The 23,560-nt window shown below is 32.6% G+C and overlaps 2 protein-coding genes across 2 annotated transcripts; both read right to left on the bottom strand.

Moving 5' to 3' along the window:
- Window positions 1–940: 940 nt before the first annotated feature.
- LOC146918230 (uncharacterized) lies at window positions 941–3,912 on the bottom strand. The gene is made up of 4 exons (XM_085722020.1): window positions 3,431–3,912; window positions 3,239–3,379; window positions 2,010–2,221; window positions 941–1,008 (listed from the first exon to the last, which is right to left on the bottom strand). Exons 1-4 carry the CDS (start codon window positions 3,910–3,912, stop codon window positions 941–943), a joined length of 903 nt encoding a protein of 300 aa, XP_085578146.1.
- A 14,871-nt stretch (window positions 3,913–18,783) lies between these two features.
- Window positions 18,784–22,604, bottom strand: LOC146918231 (glycosyltransferase BC10-like). The gene is made up of 2 exons (XM_085719864.1): window positions 21,732–22,604; window positions 18,784–19,656 (listed from the first exon to the last, which is right to left on the bottom strand). The coding sequence occupies exons 1-2, from the start codon at window positions 22,353–22,355 to the stop codon at window positions 19,015–19,017; spliced, it is 1,266 nt and encodes a 421-aa protein (XP_085575990.1). The 5' UTR covers window positions 22,356–22,604; the 3' UTR covers window positions 18,784–19,014.
- Between the last annotated feature and the right edge of the window lie 956 nt (window positions 22,605–23,560).

Raw genomic sequence — 23,560 nt, forward strand, 5'->3', positions numbered from 1 at the left:
AATTTTCAGTCACCCAAACCCCAAATTTGATAGGGAACATTGCCTATGATCATTCTAAGACCTAGACATCAATTCAACACAGCAATTCATGGGAAATTCATGCACTTTCAACAATTAAATTCATAATTCAAAGACCTAATTTCTCAAACAACAAAGCTATGAACAACAACATAAGATTAACCCTAATCCCCAAAACTCACAACCTACAACTTTTGTCAAACCCAATTTCAGAAATACATACTTAAGATTAGAGAATATGAATCCCACCCTTACCTTAGATTGTCTTTCTGAAATCAAAAGCAGCGTTCTTCGTTCCTAGAGTTCTCTCTCTGAGTTCTCCTCTTTCTCCTCTTTCCCAAAAGTGTTTTAACGTAAAAACGTTTCTAACCTATTCCTCTTTTATTTATCTCTTCTTTCTATTCTCTCTTATTTCTCTTCTCACCACTAAACTTTCTCAAATCACAACACAGCTCCACATCTTAATATTTATATTATTTTCAAATCTTATTTTATTAAATAATAAAATAAGTCATAACATCTCACATAAATCATATAAATCACATAAAGCTCATATAAATCACGCCAATCATATAAATATATTCTAAAACTCATTAAAATAATTAAATAATCGAAACGGGCGTTACAACTCTCCCCAACTTATAGAATTTTCGTCCTCGAAAATTTACCTCTAGCAAACAACTCCGGATGAGACTCCAACATCTTACTCTCTAGCTCCCACGTCATACTTTCACCAGTCGCTCCGTCCCAAACGACTTTCACAAGAGGTATCTCTTTGCCTCTCAACTTCTACACTTCACGACCTTCGATTCTTACTGGTAAGGTCTCAACTGTAAGGTTATCTCTAACTTGCACATCATCTCTTTGGATCACATGAGATGGATCCGGAACATACTTCCGAAGTTGCGACACATGAAACACATCATGCAAATTCGAAAGATGTGGTGGTAAACTCACTCGGTAAGCCACCGTTCCAATTCTTTCTGATATCTGATATGGACCAATAAACTTCGGAGTCAACTTCTTTGACTTCAATGCACGACCCACGCCGGTCATGGGAGTAACTCTCAAGAATACATGATCTCCATCTTGGAACTCAAGGTCTTTCTTACGCTTATCATGATAACTCTTTTGTCGACTCTGCGACGCTTTCATCTTTTCTTGAATCATCTTTACCTTCTCAGTAGTCTGTTGAACAATTTCTGGTCCTAAAACCACATTCTCAACTGACTCAAACCAACACAACGGAGTTCTGCACTTCCGACCATACAAAGCCTCGAATAGTGCCATTCCAATACTAGAATGATAACTATTATTGTACCGGAATTCTATCAATGGAAGATGACTATCCCAAGTTCCTCCTTGCTTAAGTACACAAACTCTCAACAAGTCTTCCAACGGCTGAATCGTTCTTTCCGACTGACCATCTGTCTGAGGATGATAAGCCGAACTCAATCTCAACTTAGAACCTAAGGCCTCTTGCAAACTCTTCCAAAATCTAGAAGTAAATCTTGGATCTCTATCCGACCCAATGCTCGAAGTAACACCATGCAGCTTCACTATATCTCGAATATAAATTTCTGCCAACTGAGCTATAGGAAAACTAATATTAATCGGAATAAAGTGAGCCGACTTCGTCAATCTATCAACAATCACCCAAATGACATCATTCCCTTTAGGAGTATTGGGCAAACTCGTCACAAAATCCATGGATATACTATCCCATTTCCACTCTGGCACATCTAAAGGTGTCATCAATCCAGCAGGTTTCTGATGCTCAACTTTCGACTTCTGACAAATCAAACAGGAATACACAAACTGTGCCACATCACGTTTCAGTCCAGACCACCAGAACAACTTCTTCAAATCATGATACATCTTTGTAGCTCCCGGATGAATACTCAAGCTACTCCTATGACTCTCTTCAAGAATCATCTTCTTCATCTCATCATTGTCTGGAATACATATCCTACCTCGAAATCTCAACACACCTTGATCGTCGACCTTAAAGTCACTATCTTCAGTCTGATTGTCAGCAATCAACAAGTCCACAAACTTAACATCGACTTTCTGCGCTTCTTTAATATTTTTCAAGAAATCATTATCAATCTTCAGCATACCCAGCTTAACACTCCGAGGTGACAATTCACACACCAAACTCACGTCTCTAAACTGCTCTAGCAACTCAAACTCTTTAGTCATCCTAGCATACATATGTAAAGTCTTCCTACTTAAAGCGTCTGCAACTACATTAGCTTTACCCGGATGATAATTCAAACCAAAGTCATAATCTTTCAGCAATTCAAGCCACCTTCGCTGCCTCATATTCAATTCCTTCTGATCAAACAAGTACTTCAAGCTCTTGTGATCACTAAACACCTCAAATCTCGAACCATACAAGTAATGTCTCCAAATCTTAAGCACAAATACAACTGCAGCTAGTTCAAGATCATGACTAGGATAATTTCGTTCATGAATTCTCAACTGCCTTGACGCATAAGCAACCACCTTTCCATCTCTCATAAGCACACCACCTAAGCCCAACTTGGACGCATCACAATACACCACAAAAGGTTCATTGGACTTCGGCAAAATTAAGATTGGAGCCGTCGTCAAACGCTTCTTCAATTCATTAAAACTATTCTCACACTGAGTATCCCACACAAAGGCCTTACCTTTACAAGTCAACTGCGTTAACGGAAGTGCCAACTTAGAAAACCCCTCTATAAATCTTCTATAATAGCCAGCCAATCCCAAAAAGCTTCTAATCTCTGTAACTGACTTAGGAGTCTCCCATTGTGATACCGCTTCAACTTTAGATGGATCAACTGCAATACCACTACCACAAATAACATGGCCAAGAAAACTTACCTTCTTCAACTAGAATTCACACTTTGACAATTTAGCATAAAGCTTCTTCTCTTTCAGCACTTGCAAGACAATCTTCAAATGCTCAGCATGTTCTTCTTTAGTCTTAGAATAAATCAAAATATCGTCGATGAACACAACCACGAAGCGATCTATAAATGCATGAAAAATGTGATTCATATACTCCATAAACACACCAGGTGCATTACTAACACCGAAGGGCATCACCTTATATTCATAATGTCCATAACGCGTTCTAAAAGCCGTCTTCTGCATATCTTCATCTTTCACTTTAATCTGGTGATAACCCGATCTCAAGTCAATCTTGCTAAACACACGTGCACCCACTAACTGATCCATCAAATCATCAATTCTTGGAAGTGGATATCTATTCTTTATAGTCACTTTATTCAACTGTCGATAATCGATGCACAACCTCATACTCCCATCTTTCTTCTTCACTAGCAAAACCGGCACTCCCCAAGGTGAAACACTCGGTCGTATAAACTTCTTATCAAGCAAATCCTCCAACTGTTTCTTCAACTCAGCCAACTCAGAAGCCGACATACGGCAAGGAGTCATAGACACAGGTTTCGTTCCCGGAATAAGATCAATTGAAAATTCAACTTCCCTCTCCGGTGGCACATCAAGAATTTCATCAGGAAAAACTTCAGGAAAATCGTGTACCACTTGTAGCTTATCAATCATTGCTTGATTCTCAAGAGACAAAGACGCCATCAAAGAAAACATCGGAATTCCATCACGCGCTAACTGCTTCAGCTGCTTAGTAATCAAGAACTCAGCTCCACTCTCTTCTTCAGCAGAAGAAAAATGCACCGTCTTACTAAAACAATTAATATGAACATGGTTATACTCAAACCAGTTCATACCAAGTATTACATACATTCCACTGAAAGGCAAACAGACTAAATCAACTTCAAAGTCTCTACCAAACATCGACAAATGACACTTCAAGCATACTAGAGAAGTAGTCACCGAACCCTTAGTCGGGGTTTCGACAACCATTGATTAGGAAAACACAATGACAGTATTCAACCGTCACACAACACAAAAGACTCAACTACTTGGCCGGACGGACCGACCTGCTCTGATACCAATTGTAAGACCCCGTTTTCCCGACATAAAAATTTCATAATAAATCAGAGTATTTTCAATCATAAACGGAATGCTAAACTTCTTAAAAATTGTAAAATAGAATGGATAACAATTTATCCTTCAAAATTATTCAACTTAATCTTTAAAACTACGCAGCGGAATTAGTTTAACATCATAAAAGTCTTTGGCACGCAAGCCTCGTCATAAAAATCTCATAAAGTCTTTTTCATCATTTATTTCATGAAAATTCAAAGCAATACGTAAGGAACAGAAAACTGTAGCATAATTCTCATCCCGTTACGTATCAGAGCACCTAAAGACACATAGTGAGGAGTCCACTCACGACCACGCCTATTCTTGATTACCTAAAAGTTACCCATACGAAGGGCAACATTTTCAAGCAGAAGGGGTGAGATTTCATACACAATAATATTAAGCATATATTTCGTCAATTACATTTAACAACTTAAGCTTTATCAATATATCATAATAACAATTATGTAAAATCATTGCATCATAATCATTCATCAACATAAGCATATAGCATCATATCATCACCATAGACAACTTCTTAATCGGCATCAACATCAACTTCATAAGACAACTTAACTCTTGACTCGACAAATGCAACTCGACTAGACTATGCAACTCTTATTATCTTAGATCATCTTGAATATGTAAATGCATGTGGTACCAATCCAGGGCATCAAGCCCTCAACATATTTGAGCATAAAAAGGTTCCAGGGCATCAAGCCCCCAACTTAATTGAGCAAAAGCTCCAGGGCATCAAGCCATCAACGTGTTTGAGCAATAGCTCCAGGGCATCAAGCCCTCAACTTTGAATGAGTATGCATGGACTCAACAACTTACAACTTGAACAACATCGACATCTTATATGACTCCAATACTTTGGACGACATCTTACAACTTTATAACTTAGACCGAAATATACGACTTTATGACATTAATGGTCAACAACAGCAAAACAGCAACATCTTCGCATCACATTATCATAACTCCTCAATCATAGACAACATCTTATATCATCATATTTAACAACATATGCTTTAACACAACTTGGGCATAACAACTTGAATGGCATAAGCAACATGATATTATACAACATACGATAATCACATAATATATTCCAACCTATTAACAACAACAGCAACATATACATCAATCAATTACTTACATATCAAACCAAGTTAGATTCATCACAACATAGATTAAATACTTATAAACACCTTAATTAAACTCATAGTACTCAAGCTTTGAAGTTTGGAGACAATCTATAAGTTTTGGGTTAGTTTTCATAAAATTTCACTAAGACCTCCTTAGAGTATTTTCATCATATCTTAAGATCTAAAAATCATTTTCGATCCAAACCAAAGCCACTAGAAAGCTAACTCAATTATCTACAACTTTCATGTTTACACCAAAAGCCAGTTCGGAACAGAAATGGGTGAAAAAGATGCAAGAACGCGAAACAGGGGATGCTGTCAATCGGAGTACGATTTGGAAAATCGGCGTACGATTTTCTGGTTCAAAATTAGCATTTTCATTCGTAAATAATTGGAGCAGGATTTGACAATATCGGAGCACGATTTGGCACAGGCTGTTACGATTTTTACACCATTTTTCACCCTAAAAACCCAATTTTCAGTCACCCAAACCCCAAATTTGATAGGGAACATTGCCTATGATCATTCTAAGACCTAGACAGCTATTAAACACAGCAATTCATGGGAAATTCATGCACTTTCAACAATTAAATTCATAATTCAAAGACCTAATTTCTCAAACAACAAAGCTATGTACAACAACATAAGATTAACCCTAATCCCCAAAACTCACAACCTACAACTTTTGTCAAACCCAATTTCAGAAATACATACTTAAGATTAGAGAATATGAATCCCACCCTTACCTTAGATTGTCTTTCTGAAATCAAAAGCAGCGTTCTTCGTTCCTAGGGTTCTCTTTCTGAGTTCTCCTCTTTCTCCTCTTTCTCAAAAGTGTTTTAACGTAAAAACGTTTCTAACCTATTCCTCTTCTATTTATCTCTTCTTTCTATTCTCTCTTATTTCTCTTCTCACCACTAAACTTCTTCAAATCACAACACATCCCCACATCTTAATATTTATATTATTTTCAAATTTTATTTTATTAAATAATAAAATAAGTCATAACATCTCACATAAATCATATAAATCACATAAAGCTCATATAAATCACGCCAATCATATAAATATATTCTAAAACTCATTAAAATAATTAAATAATCGAAACGGGCGTTACAGTTGGAACGAAGCTACAATTTGGAGCTTCAGCGTGAACGTGTGTTGAAATCCAAAATTTGTCACTTTACTTCAAACTCACTCAGAAACCAATTTTGCAAAGATAGAGTTCATTTAAAACATTTGAAAGATGATCACTTAAGCACACAATAATTGTTATAACTGTTATTTTACTTTAAGGGTCTTTATTTTTCCAATTTATAACTGTTTCTAATGTTCTATTTGCATACAGAAACAAAATGTGATCACCAATTATATCATCCCCTTTCAGGTTGAGGACTGAAGAAAGAGGTGCAAGAAGGAAGAAGGTACAGCAAAAACCATTATGTTTCTCTTTTGTCCAAATGATTATGAGGTTTACTTTATATGATCATTATATGTTTCTTTTGAAAGGATGTATGAGTCAATTGTTTAGATTTGTATATCTTCATTCATTTTTTTCACCTTAAGCCACTTTTTCTACTTGAAGTTTTTGATTGTGTTTATGTCTTTCAAAACTATTTTGTACTCCACTGCTGAAAAAGGTTAAACTTATGGGACTTGCATTAAAAGATTTGAAGTATGATTTTTTCAATATTACCTCTTAATTTTATAACCCTGTTTGTTATTTTCATATTATTCCAATTCTAATTTGTTTTGTTCAGCATGTTGACCATATTTTAACTCTGATAATGTTTGTAGCGAGCAATGGTTTAACTATTTTTTTATATATATTTATCATGCAATTGAATGCATTTGTAGCGAAAGACAAATCTAAACTTATGAGAATTGTACAGGTACAATTGTGTAACTCTCAACCAAATAAATGATTGAATGGTAGCAGCTAATAATTTGTAGTCTTTTTGCCCCATACCTCATCTAAATTACAATATGTCATTTGGTTCAATATGCCTTTTTCTTGAGATTTTTTATTTGGTATTGTTCTTTTTAACTATGGATCAATCTGAAGCATTTTTTTGACTTCATGTTGGAGTATGTGTTGATGTGTAAGCTGTAACTCCTTGGCATCTTTGAACCTAGCAAAAAAAAAAGTAGATTTTTTTCTCTATGTTTGATATATGTACCATTATAAATGATAATGTGGAAGGAGGAATAACCAATGTAGCACCCTCACACCAACAGTGAAAGGTAAATGAGCTATTAATTATGTTTTGACTAAATTAGGAGCTAATGCTTGACTGCAAAATATGCATCTTGACTCTATTTGGTCTTTGTTTTTAAATTGAATGGGGAGTACTTTATGAGAAATTTGGCATAAAAGTACCTTATGAAGTTTAAATATTTTTGTGATTTATGTGTATTTTAGAATAAGGCTCCATTCATTGCTAAGACTGGGTAGTTTAAGGAGGAGTATGAGAAGACAATGTGTGCTTACAATATGGGAATTGTAATTACTTCTATAAATTTTCTGTTACTGTGAATTTTTAATGCTCTTATTTTACTCGGATTTATAGTAACTTTTTCCTGATTTGAACTAATTTTGATGTCTTGGACTGAAAAGACTGCTTCGGAGGAAGAAGGATCTAATAAGTCTAAGTCTGAATTTGATGTCTTAGACTGAGAAGAATGCTTCGGAGTTGAAGAAAATTGTGGCTAATGAGAAAGTTGTTGAGATTGTTATGGCTGATACGAAGCGGGCTAAGAGGTGCTGTAATTGAATTATTCAACGTTTTAGTTAGTAATGTCAATATGGATGGTTAATTTAACTTGGATTTTTTTTTTGGTTATTTCAGGATTTTGGCTAACAGTCAATCGGCTGCGCGTTCCATTGAGCTTAAGATGCGATATATTTTGGAGCAAGAACACAAGGTTCAGACTCTGAAGACTGAAGGGTTGTTTCTTCTCCAATTTCAGAATATGACACCTCTCCTGCTAAGTTTGCTTCTGCAATTGCTGAGTTATGAAGCCTAGAACCGAGAAAGCAGTGTTGGTAGCACAGATTCCAAATCTTTATTGATCATTTCTCTTGAAATCCTCTGATTACTAAGAAGCTAATCATGTATTAATTTATTATGACAGCGGAGACCAAGAATTCGTTGTGTCGTTGCTAGGTTCCCAAGCACTCATTCGTGAACTTGCTGATGACCTGAAGTTCAAGATTACAGTCCCATATGGAGCTTGGTTCCACAAAGGCCAGATATTTTTTTTTAACAGTTTATCCATTTTCTGCATTTCGAAAAATAAGTGATGTATTCTATAGTATAATTTTGTAATTTTTTCGCTCCAGTTTTCCAAATCAGCTGTGGTTTTTGTCACTGTTGTCAAATAAAGGCTATAGTGGTGTTATTGCGTAGTGGAATTTAAACAAATCATTATTGTTATGATATACTCTATTTAGCAGTGCTATAGCATTGTAGCTGTGTAGAATTTAAACAAACTATTATTTTCTGCGATTCGTGGTTGACATCACTGGTTTTGATAAATAAGAGTTGATTAATTGTATTGCATATTTATGTGTAGGATGGAGGTTTGGCATTAGAGAATACTTTGGCGTTTCACCGGATAATTATAACGGAATCATGAGATTCACCAAGTTCGTCTCTTGGTAGCATTTTACAAAACCATACATTTAAAAAACAAAACCAAGATAGAACCTTCACACCATAAGTTGAATACTCTAAAACACCTTAATTGAACTCAGAACATAAGTTTGAAGTTAAGAAACAATCCATGAGGTTTGGGTCGACTTAGAAATAGTTATGCGGATTTTTCGTAAAATTTCACTAAGACCTCTTAGGAGTATTTTCCTCATAACTTAAAAACCAAAAATCATTTTCAAGTCAAACCCAAGCCACTAGAAAGCTAACAAAATTATCTACAACTTTCATGTTCACACCTAAAGCCAAATCAAAAAGGAAAATGGTGAAAAATGGCACGCAAGACAGGTCTGGGCGATGGGCGCCAGGATGCTGTATAAGCGCCAGCTCAAGCGCTGGCTCTTTGGAACTGGGCGCCTAGCGCCCCAGTTCAAGCGTCAGCCCTGTGAAAAGTCCGAATTTGGGATGTTTGGCCTCGGGTTTCCTTCAAAATCACCCCAAAAGTGCTTATTTTGATTCCCCATTCACCCAAAGTGTTTAACAACTCATCCCAAGGCTCAAACACATCAAATAAGCTCTTTTCACAACGCTTAAAATGGCTTATACAACAATTGAATTGATTTTTCTTAAAACACCAAAACTTTAACAACAACAATTCATCTCTTCCAATTCAACACAATTCAACAACAACAACTCAACACAATTCATACCCAATCCATGATATGACATTAACAACAACAATTATCAACAACCACAACTCATAATCATGAATCCAACCACAAATCAACAACAAAAAGTCATAATAAGTCATAATTCATCAATTGAGCATAATTCACAACTACCCATTTATATACATCATGAACATGTAATTTCATCAACAACAATTCAAATATCATCAAATTCATGTACCCAAACATATCATCTTAACAAGAGCACAAATTTTAACAACTAAGCTCAAAACAATCACTTATTCAAGTAATCACTTATGCATATGGAAAGAGGGAAGAAATTAACTAAGTGATTATGCTTGAAATCTAACCCCCTTACCTTAATTCTTCACAAACTCAAGTTAAGGCTTCACTTTGGCTCCAATCCTTGAATCCTCTCCCTTCCTCTAGCTCTCTTTAGCTCTTCCTCTTCAAACTCTTCTCTTCTCTAGCCCTTTCTCTCTCTATCTCTTCTCAAATGTGTGAAAATGTTATGGAACCCTATTTTCTCTAAAGACTAGAGTTTATATAGGCTCTACATAATTGGGCTCTACTCACAAAGTTCTAATGGGCCTAACCCATTTCTATTCTAATCCAAAATGTTACTACTCACTTAATGGTAAAATGTAATAATAACGGTCACCTACCGATAATAAGATAATTCACTACAACTCCCTAGCACTTAGTAAAATAATACTAGCTCTCACTAAGCACTAAAACAATTCTCAACAAAATTACTAAATTACCCCCACTAACAAAATGACCAAAATGCCCCTGAGTCCAAAATGACTAAAATACCCTTCTAACACCGAATTCTACAATTTCCATCCAAAAATACACACAGAGGCAATTAATCGCATATGAGCACATACAGACACACATAAATAAATAATAAAATAAATCTAGCGAAAAATCGGGCTGTTACATTGTGCGTTAGAACTTCGTATAAAAGGTGAAAAGGTGCACTTTAATAAAAGACCATACATTTACTACAAAAGCAATGTTTGATAATGAAGTCATCAATGTAGGAACAATTTATGCTAAAATTAATAATATAGAAGGAGACGAAAATGTTGAGTTCTACTTTCCAAATTCAAGTACTAAGGTAATTAGAGGTTTGTGCATAAAAATGTTAGACTACTTGAATTCCATTGGGAGATACAATTGGGGTGTTGTTGTTTATGAGATATTTGTCATAAGTTTAAATTTGGTAGCACTTCATTTGTGAGAGGGAAAAAATTCTTCGGGATTACATATTACAACTACATTATTGTATGATCCATGTATACGTTTATACACATCTCTTCTCATCATCTAGTGTATTAATTTATTTCTATTAAATTATAATAGTAATAATAATATGTATGTATATATAGGTATGAGCTCTAGAACATGCACTGTGAACCAAAGAAGTAATCCTGATTTTCCAATGACGTTTCCAAGATTTATAAAAGCGCGTTGTGTTAGTTTGGTTGGTAAAAGTATATCACATATGCTTGCTTGATAATAATTTGGTAAGGTTGAACAAATATTATTATTTATACTGCATTGTACGAAGTTTGTATATATAATGAGATTACACTGTGTCAATAGTTCATTAATATTTATATTTTATCAACTTCATAAGTTATTGAAGAGTTGAGTGCAACTAAAGAATATGTTGCAAATAAAGTTGTGAGGGAGGTGTTAGATCGAGCGCTAAGTGGATATATTAAATGGAGACCAACTTATGTTCAAAATCAGTTAATTGCTAACAATTGACTGTTGGATGAGGCAAACAAAGGACTTGCAGCAAGGATATCACTTCTTCCATATAGTTTAAATAAGTTCATTATCTGCTACACAATGATACTAATAGTTGTCAAAATTAATGAGTAATAATATATAGTTATCGGGCCAAAACATCAAGGTAAATTGGTTTTGATTTTATATGACAAATGTGTTTCACGATTCAGTTCATGAATAGAAATTCGTTTGATATAGCATTATTATTGCATGATAGTGTCTGCAATTATCCCAATGACATTGTTCCTACGCTTATAGTAATAAAACAAGTTATTATACTAAGATTCTGAATTTCAATTTAATTATTTCTTTTTGTTGAAAATTGACATTATTTCAAATCAATGATTGTGCTACTTTATTGCATTACCTTGTTTAGAAAGATACATGAATCTTCTCGAAGTGTGTGGTCTTGTTATTGCATGCATTTTCATGATATATTGAATGTTTTCCATTTTCCATGTAATTGTACATGGACTAGACACAATCTTGTTGACATTTATAAAACAATGTCACACACATACACAAAACCAACACAAACACATAGACAAATGTCTCAGTGTCTAATGAGTATCATACACATACACGGATCAGACACTTGTACACACGTGCAACTTAAATATGAGGCTTACTTCTTTGTTTTTTTTATTCCAGGATGTGTGCTACGTAGATGTTAGCATTAAGCCGCACATTTTATCTAGCAAGATAATTTGTTATATTACCTACTTTAAGGTGTGTAGTCATCTACTAGTGCACTTAAGTGTGTATTTATTTGTCTCGCGTTCGAGTATGTCATCTTTTGAACAAATTCTTACTCAAATTTGTGTTACTTTACTTTTGAGTATTGACTAATGAATAATTTAGTCATGTTATTTTGTGATATATTGTGCTAGAACATTTAACACATATATGAATCTAGTTTGTATAATTTTGTTTAAGACAATGAGCATTTGTTTACTCTTAAATTATTATATATTTTTATTTGAATCTAGCATGTATTTTTGAATATAAATTTTACAGATTTAAATTTAAAGCAAATTAAATTATTAGTTTTGTGGCAATTCCCTCACAAATAAGCTCATTATCTTGTTTGAAAAGTTTTGAGCATTGAAATTTAAAATTCATCATTGAATATAAGGGTTTGCTTAATTCAGTCAAAATATCGTTGGAAAATTTAACTTAAATCTGTCCAAAAATCGTATGAAGTTTTAACCGAATTTCGTCCGAATTGCGAAGGAAATTTTAACTTAATTCCGTCCTAAATTCGTAGGAAATTAAAATTACTTCCGTCCAAATTTCAGTCCAATATCTCACAAACTTGAATTTCAAAGTTTGTGTGAAAATCGTGCGAAATCTGTCTGAAATATATTTCGGACGGAATTTGGTACGAAACTATTATTTGCGACGCAGGTTTTTCGGACAATGCCCTATCTATTCGAATTCCGTCCGAGAACATAATTTCGTTCAAATCCGTGGAAAATGTTCGTAAATTCCGTCTCAAACCTGTTCAAAATTCCGTTCGAAAATGACTTTTTTTAAGTAGTGTAAGAAATCGTGTCAAACATGGGTTTCTATGTTCACTGTGGATGAAGGGTGATACGAGAAAGAAGAAGATTTAAATTAGTGAAGTGGTTTGATAAAATTGTAATGTAGAATTTTTTTATGCTATTTTTTATTTTGTAGGATGATGTTGCACCTATGATATTAATGAAACATAATATGTTGTTAATTACCAACTTTGTTGAAAAATCCTATAGTATAATGAGTCTCTATGCTTGTAATGTCTTATATTTTAATTTGTACTAAGTATGGTTATTAAGATATATTTGGACAGAGTGATTGTATGACGGATGTCGAATAGATGCACATAACATTGAAATGTTATTAGAGCTGAAGCATAGTTTATTAGAGTTAAAGCAACAACTAAACCACTTTTTCTATTTAGCTTGTGATGATAATCGAAGGGTCATGGATATTGCATGTCTTTCCTTACATCTCTTTTGTTGATGATGACGATAACCATAAAACAAGTTATGTTGTTAAAGTTCTTCGTAAATATCATGATGTTGAAGAAATGTTTAGTTGAAGATCAGGAGAAGAAATTGAATCAATGTTGTTGTATATTTCGAGTGAAAGTGAGTAGCTGATGTGGAGTTGTATTTAGTTATGTTATATTTAATATGTTTATCCTAATTTATGGGCTTTAATGTTCTACTATGTCCAATGAAAATCTTCACTTTTTTATTTAATTTTATATAATGAGTATGTTTTTATGTGTCAATTCACTTTTGGTATTTCATTGAAGCGGTTTATTACAATTTTGTACTGTTTAACCAATATTTCCATATAATCAATAGTTTGAAGCAGATGAGCACAATTGTACAAGTAAGTAACCTATTTCTGTTTTGCATGAAAAATTATTCATCAGTAGTTTTAATAACCACACAACATTAAAATTAAGACGGTGATATAATAGAAAACTTTAATAATATTAATGACACTTAATAAATTGCCAACAATTACTGTATACACTTAATTGTGATATGACAAATACCATTGATTAATGATGACAATAATATTAACAGATGGATGAGAAAATATAAAATCTAAGGTAGAACAATTTGATAGATGGATAGATGAAATGATACAATAGATGAAGTTTGATAGAGATAGTTATAACAATAGATGGGGGTTTGATGGAGATGAAGTCATAACATTGAGATCCGTAAATATAAATTATTACTCATCGGATAAATTACCGTTTGTCCAATATTGATGGAGATGCTCTATTTCACGTAATTCAACTTCCCTTGAATTTAGACATCTGTTGAGACAAATTTTCATTTGATTGTTCTCATTGTGTATGATATTAACGACCAGTACATTTTACCATTTTTACCATTTTACCATTTTTGCTTGAGCGTAGTTTATTCCATTGTGTATGATATTAACGACCATACATTTTACCATTTTTGCTTGAGCGTAGTTTATTCCTTGAAACTTAGAGAAATTATGAAACTCTCATTTAATTTCATACCAATCTTATCCATTGTAGAAATATGAAAATTGAAATCCTTTAAAACCCTCATGTTTGGTTTTTATAGCATGAGTCATACATGAATAATTTTCTATATTTGACAAACTTCTTCATTCCAATTAGTTTCCTTCTCACTGTTTCTACACGTGTTTTCTGTGCAGTCCCTACATTTGAGGCAATCTAGGGAATCTTGACCTCATGATCTGGGTCTAGATGTGTAGTCTAGTTTAACATTCTATATTTGAGTTAGCAAAACTAACCAATTGTGTCGTACTTCACCAATATTTGGTGAATGTGATACTATGTTAGAGTTTTTTTCTTCCCAATTTGTCTCATATTCACTATATAACCATGAGATCTCTTTGAATGGAATATACAATTTCGGAAATCATGAGCATCTTGACTCATAAGCATGAATTTGATGTGGAATATTTTAAATCTTTGGAAAGCTCTAAAAAAATTAACCAGATAAAAAGTGCATTTGACAATTATTTTACAAATCTATCACCATTTAATCTTCATTTTTTCAGTTTGACTGGACTGTTGATAAATAAGTGAGAAGAGTTGTATCTCCTTTGTGTAGCCACTTGCTATTTTCATATTTATAACCACTTTATAATCATAATTACCAATTTATCTCTATAAAAACATATTGTAATCACATGTGACTTAGTTCTATCTCAGTTTAATGCTCTCTATTAGTTTCTTATTATTACCACAATGAGAGACTATATATACCTTCTACGTAATTTAGATTGGTGCTACGAGAACCAAACTAACCAAATTTTAGCAAAGAAAGCAATTAGAAAGGAATGTAGGCTTCGATCAGAATCGTCTATTAATTTTTTGGCCGATCTAAACGAGTTAGAGACGCCAATTTCTGATTTGCTTGCTGTTCAGATGTGGGTACATGTCCCCCTAAGTTCGACATTATGGAGAAAGTCTTACTTCGCCTAAGATTAGAGAACAATATTATGGCAATAAGGAGCATATGATATGTCATGTTGATAGTGTGAAAACGCTTTTTATATGCAAATAGAAATTAAGTTTTTAGTCCTTATAAATATTTACAGTTTTGTTTTTAGTCCCTACAAAATAAAATCACACTTTTTTAGTCCTTGTGACATTTTTCTTAAGCATTTTAGGGACCAAAAATGTTGATGGACATTTTTTACAGGGGCTAAAAATGATGATGGAAAAATTTTATAGGGACTAAAAATGCTGATGGAAAATTTTACAGGGACTAAAAAGTGTGATTTTATTTTATAGGGACTAAAAACAAAATTCTGAATATTTATAGGGACCATTTACATAATTAACCCTAGAAAGTATATATCATATTGTTTGTGGTATCATTTTCTTTTACTTTTCCCGCCTTATTTTTCACCCCATTATTAACCACATCCATCTTACCACTTATTTCCTACGTGTTTTGACCCACTTCCTACTTCCCCATCACTTGGTTTTTAAATATTTTCCTTACTATTTTCTTTCAATGTTCTCATATCATCCTCAAGGATTGAAACCCGGCAAAGAAAATCCTTGTATTCATCCATCAACTTTTGATGTTCTGCCAAATAAGCTTGCACATCAAATATAGGGTATGCACCATCTCAAAAACCACGTACATCATAGTTAATGGCTTGAACATGGACATCATTTTCCATGTCTTCTTTTATTGTGACAAATTCTTCTACCAGCTAATCACATTAAATAGATAAAATTAACATAATTGTGGGTGAAAACTTAAACTATAAAACCCCAATATTAAGTGAATATATTAAAGGCAAGTACTAACCGTCTCATTTGAAGAAAAAAATTCCAACATGTCCTCCATCCACAACGATCGAATTGTTAATGCGTGGAAAACTCTTATTTGATCTACTACATAGACATAAATGTTCAACCGCCCATATATATTCAAATGACAAATAAAATTAACGAAAACAACATTGGGCATAACTTTAAGTATAATTAAAAAAATAACTATATATATATATATATGTTAAACATAATGCAACAAAAAAAAAACCAATTAAATTTTCAATACCTACAATACAGGTACACAACCAAAAATATGTACAACATCATCGTTCTTTCATTGATGGTATTTTGAGGTCGTACTACTAAGATTATCAATTAAATCGTCGTAAACAGCAGCACCCTAATTATATGTTTTAAGAGCGTCTAAATGATCAACAAACTTAAAGAAACTTTTTAACATTAACATATGTGCGTGTTTTCGGAAAATATAAGATACAGAAGGAAAAGAGGATGTAAACTCTACAAAAATAATCTATGTTGTCCCCATCTTTAAGGAGAGAACCAGCTTTGAATGTACACTTTTAACATCAATAATCTTGTTCACGTCAAACAAGGCTCTAACATGACTATTCTTATCAATGGCTTCCGGCAAAGGTTCTCCTACAATAGGCAAACCTAGAGCTAAACAAATATTTACGTGTTTAAAGACAACTGTCTTAACCCTTACTCTAAATCTTAACCTACTTGCATCCCACCTATGCAAGAATTCCCTCAATAAATTATCATTCATTCATATATTGGTCTTCAAAACCACGAGATATCGGAACATGGTTTCCATAATTCTTGTCCTTTGCTCATCAGATAAATCTTTGTTATTCTCTATCAACAAATTTGTATGTATGGCTCATTTGATTCTTTATCCGTAGCTGAAAAATTAATATTAATCATTCATAACAATTACATGCATATTAAATGTCTAATAAATTAAAGTGTACTTACACCTAATTTGGAGAAGAGATAAAACACAACGTATTTAAAAACACTTTTAAGATATCATCCAGTGCTCGTGATGAAAATATTACAGATAACAAACTCATTTGAATGTTGCAATTTTTTGCATAAAATTTGAGCTTTTTGTAAACATAGTTTGAAGTAATTGTTCAACATTTTTGTTCTTCCAACAAGTTAAACCAAATTAATATGTAACAATGAAATACAAATACACAACTAATCATCAAAAGACTCCCAAAATGACTATCCAACATATGCTAATAAACATTTCAGACCATAAATAATATTTAAAAAATTGAAAAATAGGTTAAGTGTTTCCAAAAGCTATTGTAGGGTGGGCATCGGTTCGGGTAGGGTCGGGTTTGGGTCCAACACCGAAATCGGCCTAACCCACGGGTGGTGAACACGAAACCGATAACAGCTGGTTATTAAATCGAGTATTTTGGGTTTCAGTTTCCAGGTCGGTCCGGTTCAAAGGGTCGGGTTGAACACCCAGAAAAATCCAGAATAAAAGACATGTTAGCAGAAAAATACAAAAAAAAAAAAAAAGATTCAATCTAAAACAATCAGAATGACTTCCAACACCCCAATACAATTCAACATCACAACCCTTTCCATCTCAATCTTTATATCTAAACTCTTATTTTTCTTTTCTCTCATGGAGGATATTTTGACTATAATAGAACAAATGAAAAGATTGGAAGAGAAAGAAGGAAGAAGAAACAGTGAAGTGAGGGAGGCTATAAGATGGCTTATTTCTTTGGGGTCTAGACATGTGTGTTGTGATTGGGTTGGTCATGTTGATAATTGTTTGGGTTTAATTTATTTTAGCCTTCAATAAAGCTTCAAATTTGAGTAGTAGCAAATAGAAATGGATGTAAAAGTAATATAAGAAGAAGAAACAACACAAGGAGAGAGAAAAAGAGAAGAATAAAGAAACGACGCTGCTTTTGCAAGAAATAAATAATTGGGATTTTAGGGTTAAGCAAGGTATTGGGCAATAAAAGTAATTGACATGTACATAATGATAATATTGGGTTAAGTCAAGTTCGTTCCGTTACTGACATGATGGAAAATACCACCCAAGTGACACCCGCTTCTTTTATTTGTGTAAATTATATATCAAATTTAATTACCACTCTTTATTAATCTCATGTTCAAACACTCTTAATGAGTTCCGTGAGCATGACTCAGTTGGTAGGACAATGCATTATTATATGCAGGGGTTGGAGTTTGAACCCCGGACGCTCCACTTATTCACCTTATAAGGTGAATTCTAGTCACTAGTCTGACCAAAAAAAAAAAAAAACACTCTTAATGAAATAAGTTTAAGGTTATTTCTATAGCCAATTCATTGCGCATCGTATGCTTATTCCAATTCTTGGACTACCTACAATTTAGTATGAATCATTTCTAAATCAATTAATAATTGAGATATTATATGCATTTAAATGGTTGAAATATTAACATTCAATTTTCTCAGTTTAAAAACTGCACTTTAGAGGAGTTCATAAAAAATTGCAGTTATTGAATCATTCCAATAGTTGTTGATATCTATGGTTGCTTTCACTACTTCATTTCTCACATTTCATATTCTGTTTCTTAGCTCTACAAATAGGTTCCAAATCTAGATATTCACCAAATTGAGAAGGAATGTAAAAGTGAGAAACAAAATCGACAATTCCTTCAAAGAATAATATATTCAAACCATTAAAAAAAAAACTCTAACCAATAGGAAAAAGAAAGGGCCAAATTCTAAGTGCCCCTTGATTTATTACTTAAATCAATGACTATGATGGTTCAACTAGGGTGGAAAAAGTAGAACAAATGACTATGATCAATGAAAAATCGAAGTACAAATGTACATTGTAAAATCAATTGAATTGCATCAACTTTGGAGCAAATCTAAGCAATCTATCCAAAGCATGAGGAGTGAATTTCCTTGCAAACAAATGACAAACATTGATTGTCTTTCCATTGTACTCACAAGTGCTTCCAAACCTTAACCTCTCCAAAAAATCAATAGTCACATCTGTTCTAATAAACTTAGATGGATGTGGTCCACCTTTTGACCAATCAACCCAAGTCAAAGTTCTATTAGAATTCCTCCTCCAAAATTTGATACTAACCAATGTTGGCAAGTAGTGTTCATCACTATAACATGGAGGGTCACAATAGTTTTTGAACATAGAAAAATATAGCTTATCCGAAACTATATGAAGTGCAAGGGAACGATCAATTTGAAACCATTGTGACCCTTTTCTCCATTGTGAAAGTTTAATCAATGGACTCATTTTATAGTTGTATCTACCACGTCCAACAGCACCTTCTAGGTCATAGGCTTCCACAAAGGTTTTTCTTGAGTTCATTAGGTAAGTGTAGATTGTAGAGAAATTGAACAATGGTATGCATGATTCTGAAAGTAGTACAAAACGTTGGTTTGAAAAATCTAGCAATGCATTTGCTAGTAGACGTCTTTCTGCCTCTATCATGCTATTCTCACCCCACTTTACCTCCTGCATAACCAAAGAAAATCATTTATTTTGGCTTCTATTCTAAAATGCTTACTGATACTATAAATATTCTTTGGCAAATTAAAATATCTCTGCGTGTAACTGTGGAAACTAACTTTTGAATTTACTGAATTTATACCACATGTTTTACATATTAAAGGAAATATTTGTCACCATAAGTTTAACTCAGTTGGTATGGGACATTGCGTATTATATGTAGGGATCGGGATTCGAACCCCAGATACCACACTTCTCCACATTTAAAATGTGTGAGCTCTAGTCATTAGGCTATTTGATAATAAAAAAAAAGGAAATATTTCAATATGAAATAAATATCATAGGAATTAGGGAATAAAATCAAAATATCAAGAATCAAAAGTAGGACAAAAACAGGTTAGAGTTTCTTATAGGACTAAAACAAAACAAAAAATAGGACAAAAATTAAAAATATTATTGTCTTTCTAGAATAAAAGTTTCTAAGATGAGTAAGTGGGCCACCAATAGAATGGGTTCATGTCCAACAATGTGTGTGTACCAAAAGATAAGACATGATTAATAAGTTTCTGATGTTGAAGGAACATTTCTTTAATTTACATTATTGTACAATATGCTAAACTATTGAAATTTTTCAGCCAATGTAGATTTTTGTATTTGAGCTCTTATCAGTATAGTGTACAAAATAAATAATGTGTATGATGTATGCATTTTTTTTCTTCTAGTTAATACATTCGTTGCTATCTAAAAGCAAATGAATTATCAAAAAGATACATTTTATTTTGTCTTTGGAATCGTTTTTACAGATGCAAGAGACAAAGTACATGAAGAAAAGAATTGTGAAAAAATTGATAGGTGTAGAAAAGTGAGTTTAAAAATGAGGAATGGAATTTTCTTGGACGTGCAAAAGGAGTGGAATCAAAGAAAAGTATGCATAACCGTTTTGCTTTAACTATTGTGGAAGCAACCCTAAATAATACTAAAAAATTATCATCTTTGTATGTTGAGTGTTGACCATGAAGTTTAACCAAAAATATTTTTTCCCGAAAAATATAAAAGACCAATGAAGCTAGTCCACAAAATTCATAATGTAATGTGCAAATCCTATAGTTAATATTCAACTTCATTTATTTAATAATAAAAAAAAATTGATGGCACATTGTGGTAGGAACTATTTGAAGCAAAAAAATGTTGAATATGCTTATATTCCTAATATTATGAAAATAAATTACAGAAATTTTGCACATGAAGTAAAATTTGAAAACTTGTTATTATTGGATTCATGACACATGATTATACAATAGTGGCATTGCCAAAAACACAAGAATCCTCTGTAATCCATGAAATATGGCATGTATTAAGGAACTTCTTGTATTTGGCAATTACTATGCATCTAATTGTTTACTTTAGGAGCCAAAAAATACACATAATGTGAGGAAATCAAAGAATTTTTTTCATGCCATATATACATATAATGTGAGGAAATGAATCTTCTTGCTTCATTTTTGGTTATTTCTAGAACTCAAACAGATCACAAATCATGGAAAACACGTCAATTCAGATACCCTTATAATGAAATGAAAAGGAAAAACGTAAAATATATAGAAAATAATTAGGCTTTAGTTTTAAACTAACAGCTGTTTTACACATAAAAAAAATTAGTAGCTGTTTAACAGAACCACTAATAAGTACATCATTGAGTTACCATTTTATTAATTTTTTAATTAATGCATTTTAAAGGTTTTAAATGGTAAATATCCTAATTTGACCTTGAAAAAACAAAACATATTGGTGGTTCTTTGTACCGAAAAATAAATAGAAAAAATGAAGAAGTTTTCTAGAAAAGGAAAAAAAAAGAAAGTAAAGAAGTGGTTTTGCCAACAGGATTGAATCTAACCGAAAAGGTTAGACGTAAATTATGGCTTAAATTCGGATCGAAAGAGAGTATCTATTTACCTCTAATGGACGGAATCTATAAAAAAATAGTAGAGAAGTCGTTCCGAGAATGACTCATCCAACCAACATTTGAGAATCACACTATCTTTTCTTAAATCTTAGAAGAAAAGAGAATTTTGAAAACGTACCTTGCTTGGGATTCTTCGACCATAAAAGACTGAACTTTGATCATAAACCGTTTCATTGAAAGAAGGATTTGGATGAATATAGATTGAATACAACCCTTCATTTCCCTTGAAGAATTTCTCCCATAAAGGAGCCAATAAAACAGGTCCTTTAGTCAAAAACATAAATGCAACCTTTGGTATTTGTTTGAATGGAGGTTTATGAATCATAGGAATCATCGAAGCTCTCCAAAATAATTCCTCTTCATTCATATCATGCATAGCCATAGGAATCTTCAAAAATTCCTCCAACCCGTTTTTATGAGTAATCACCAAACTCTTCGCATTGATAGAAATTTTTGTTTGGTTATGATCATTTGATGGATTTGAGATGTTTGATGAGATAGGAGGTGAATGAGAAATATGGTAAGGTGCATTGAAGCTAAAAGATGGGTCTTGAAATTGTTGGAATTGAAAGTTGAATGAAAAATTTTTGAGACAAAAAGTGAGTGTGACACCAATGAGTAAACCAAGACCAAATACAAGAATATGACCAAAGAAATTGATGAAATATAGTTGAGCATTGAAAAACTTTAGATATGATAAGGCTAGAGTACCTTGTTGATCCTTATTATTCTTCATGGTCATGGCACACAAACAAAAATGGAAGAGAATTTGTCTTGCAAGGATTAAATAATAGGAATTTGTGTTTAGATTTTTGTGTATTAGTAATAGTGAAAATATTGAGTATTTATACACTATATGTATGTGTGAGATAGAGAGAGAGAGGTAGAGAGCATAGGTGAAGCTTGATTCTTTCCTTAAAATGATACTTGAATTGATATCAAAACAATACCAAAAGTTTTGTGTGTACTCCACTTTATTATTAAATGAGTTGGGAAAGAAAATTAAAAGCTTGTACGTTATGAACTGTATTAATGGGATATAAAAGCTACAAAAAAGGGGAATGTTTTATTTTTTTTATGAATAGTAAAAGGAATTTGTTATGAATGGTAAAAGGAATATGCGTTAAGTTTGCCCGTTAATTAATAAATATATAAAACATTTTAATTTTATGTTTTTAGATGCTTTTTTTTTAGTCAAAAAGTTAAATAAATAAATTAACAAACCATGAGTTTTGACTGGGTTCCAGAAGAAAATGTCCTAATAAATCGAATTACTGTTAATATGGGCTGTTGTTGGTTTTATGTTTTCAAATTTCTTAAATTAAATCTAGCTTTTTTTAGTCAAAAAGTTAAATAAATAAATTAAGAAACCAATGAGTTTTTTTTTTTAAGGAAAGAAACCATATGAGTTTTAAACAGCTTTATTCCAATATAAAATTATCTTAAAATAATTTTTTCTGATTCCCTTGAGGAAAAAAATCTGATTTCATCCTAACTTAATATCATTTTACTATTATATAACGATAAAAAAAGTATTTGTAAATCAATCTTATATATAAATATTCCTACGTTAAAGATCAAAAACAATTTTTTCTCCCGAATATTAAACTACCCTAGTATATATTTTTTCCTTATTTCATCATAACTTTGTGTAAATTATAGTAGTATATTCTGATAGCAAATTATTTTAAAATTTTTATTTATTATAGTGCCATTAATGACCATTTTACAATGGTTTCATGTGGAACTTGAACTTTGTCCCTCGAAATTAATATTAAAGCAAACAGTTATCATTGTTTAGATTCGAACCTTGATTCATACATATATTATGCAATGTTTCTACTATTAGAAATAAACTCATAGAGACCTAGTGGGTATATTTTGTAGTTATAACTTGCCAAAATACTTCTAATATAATATAAGTGGGTGCATGATAGGAAATCTCAT

Source organism: Medicago sativa, chromosome 6, assembly GCF_051527215.1.
Source record: "Medicago sativa cultivar Bolivia chromosome 6, Bolivia_mono, whole genome shotgun sequence".
In the NCBI taxonomy this organism is placed as follows: domain Eukaryota; kingdom Viridiplantae; phylum Streptophyta; class Magnoliopsida; order Fabales; family Fabaceae; genus Medicago; species Medicago sativa.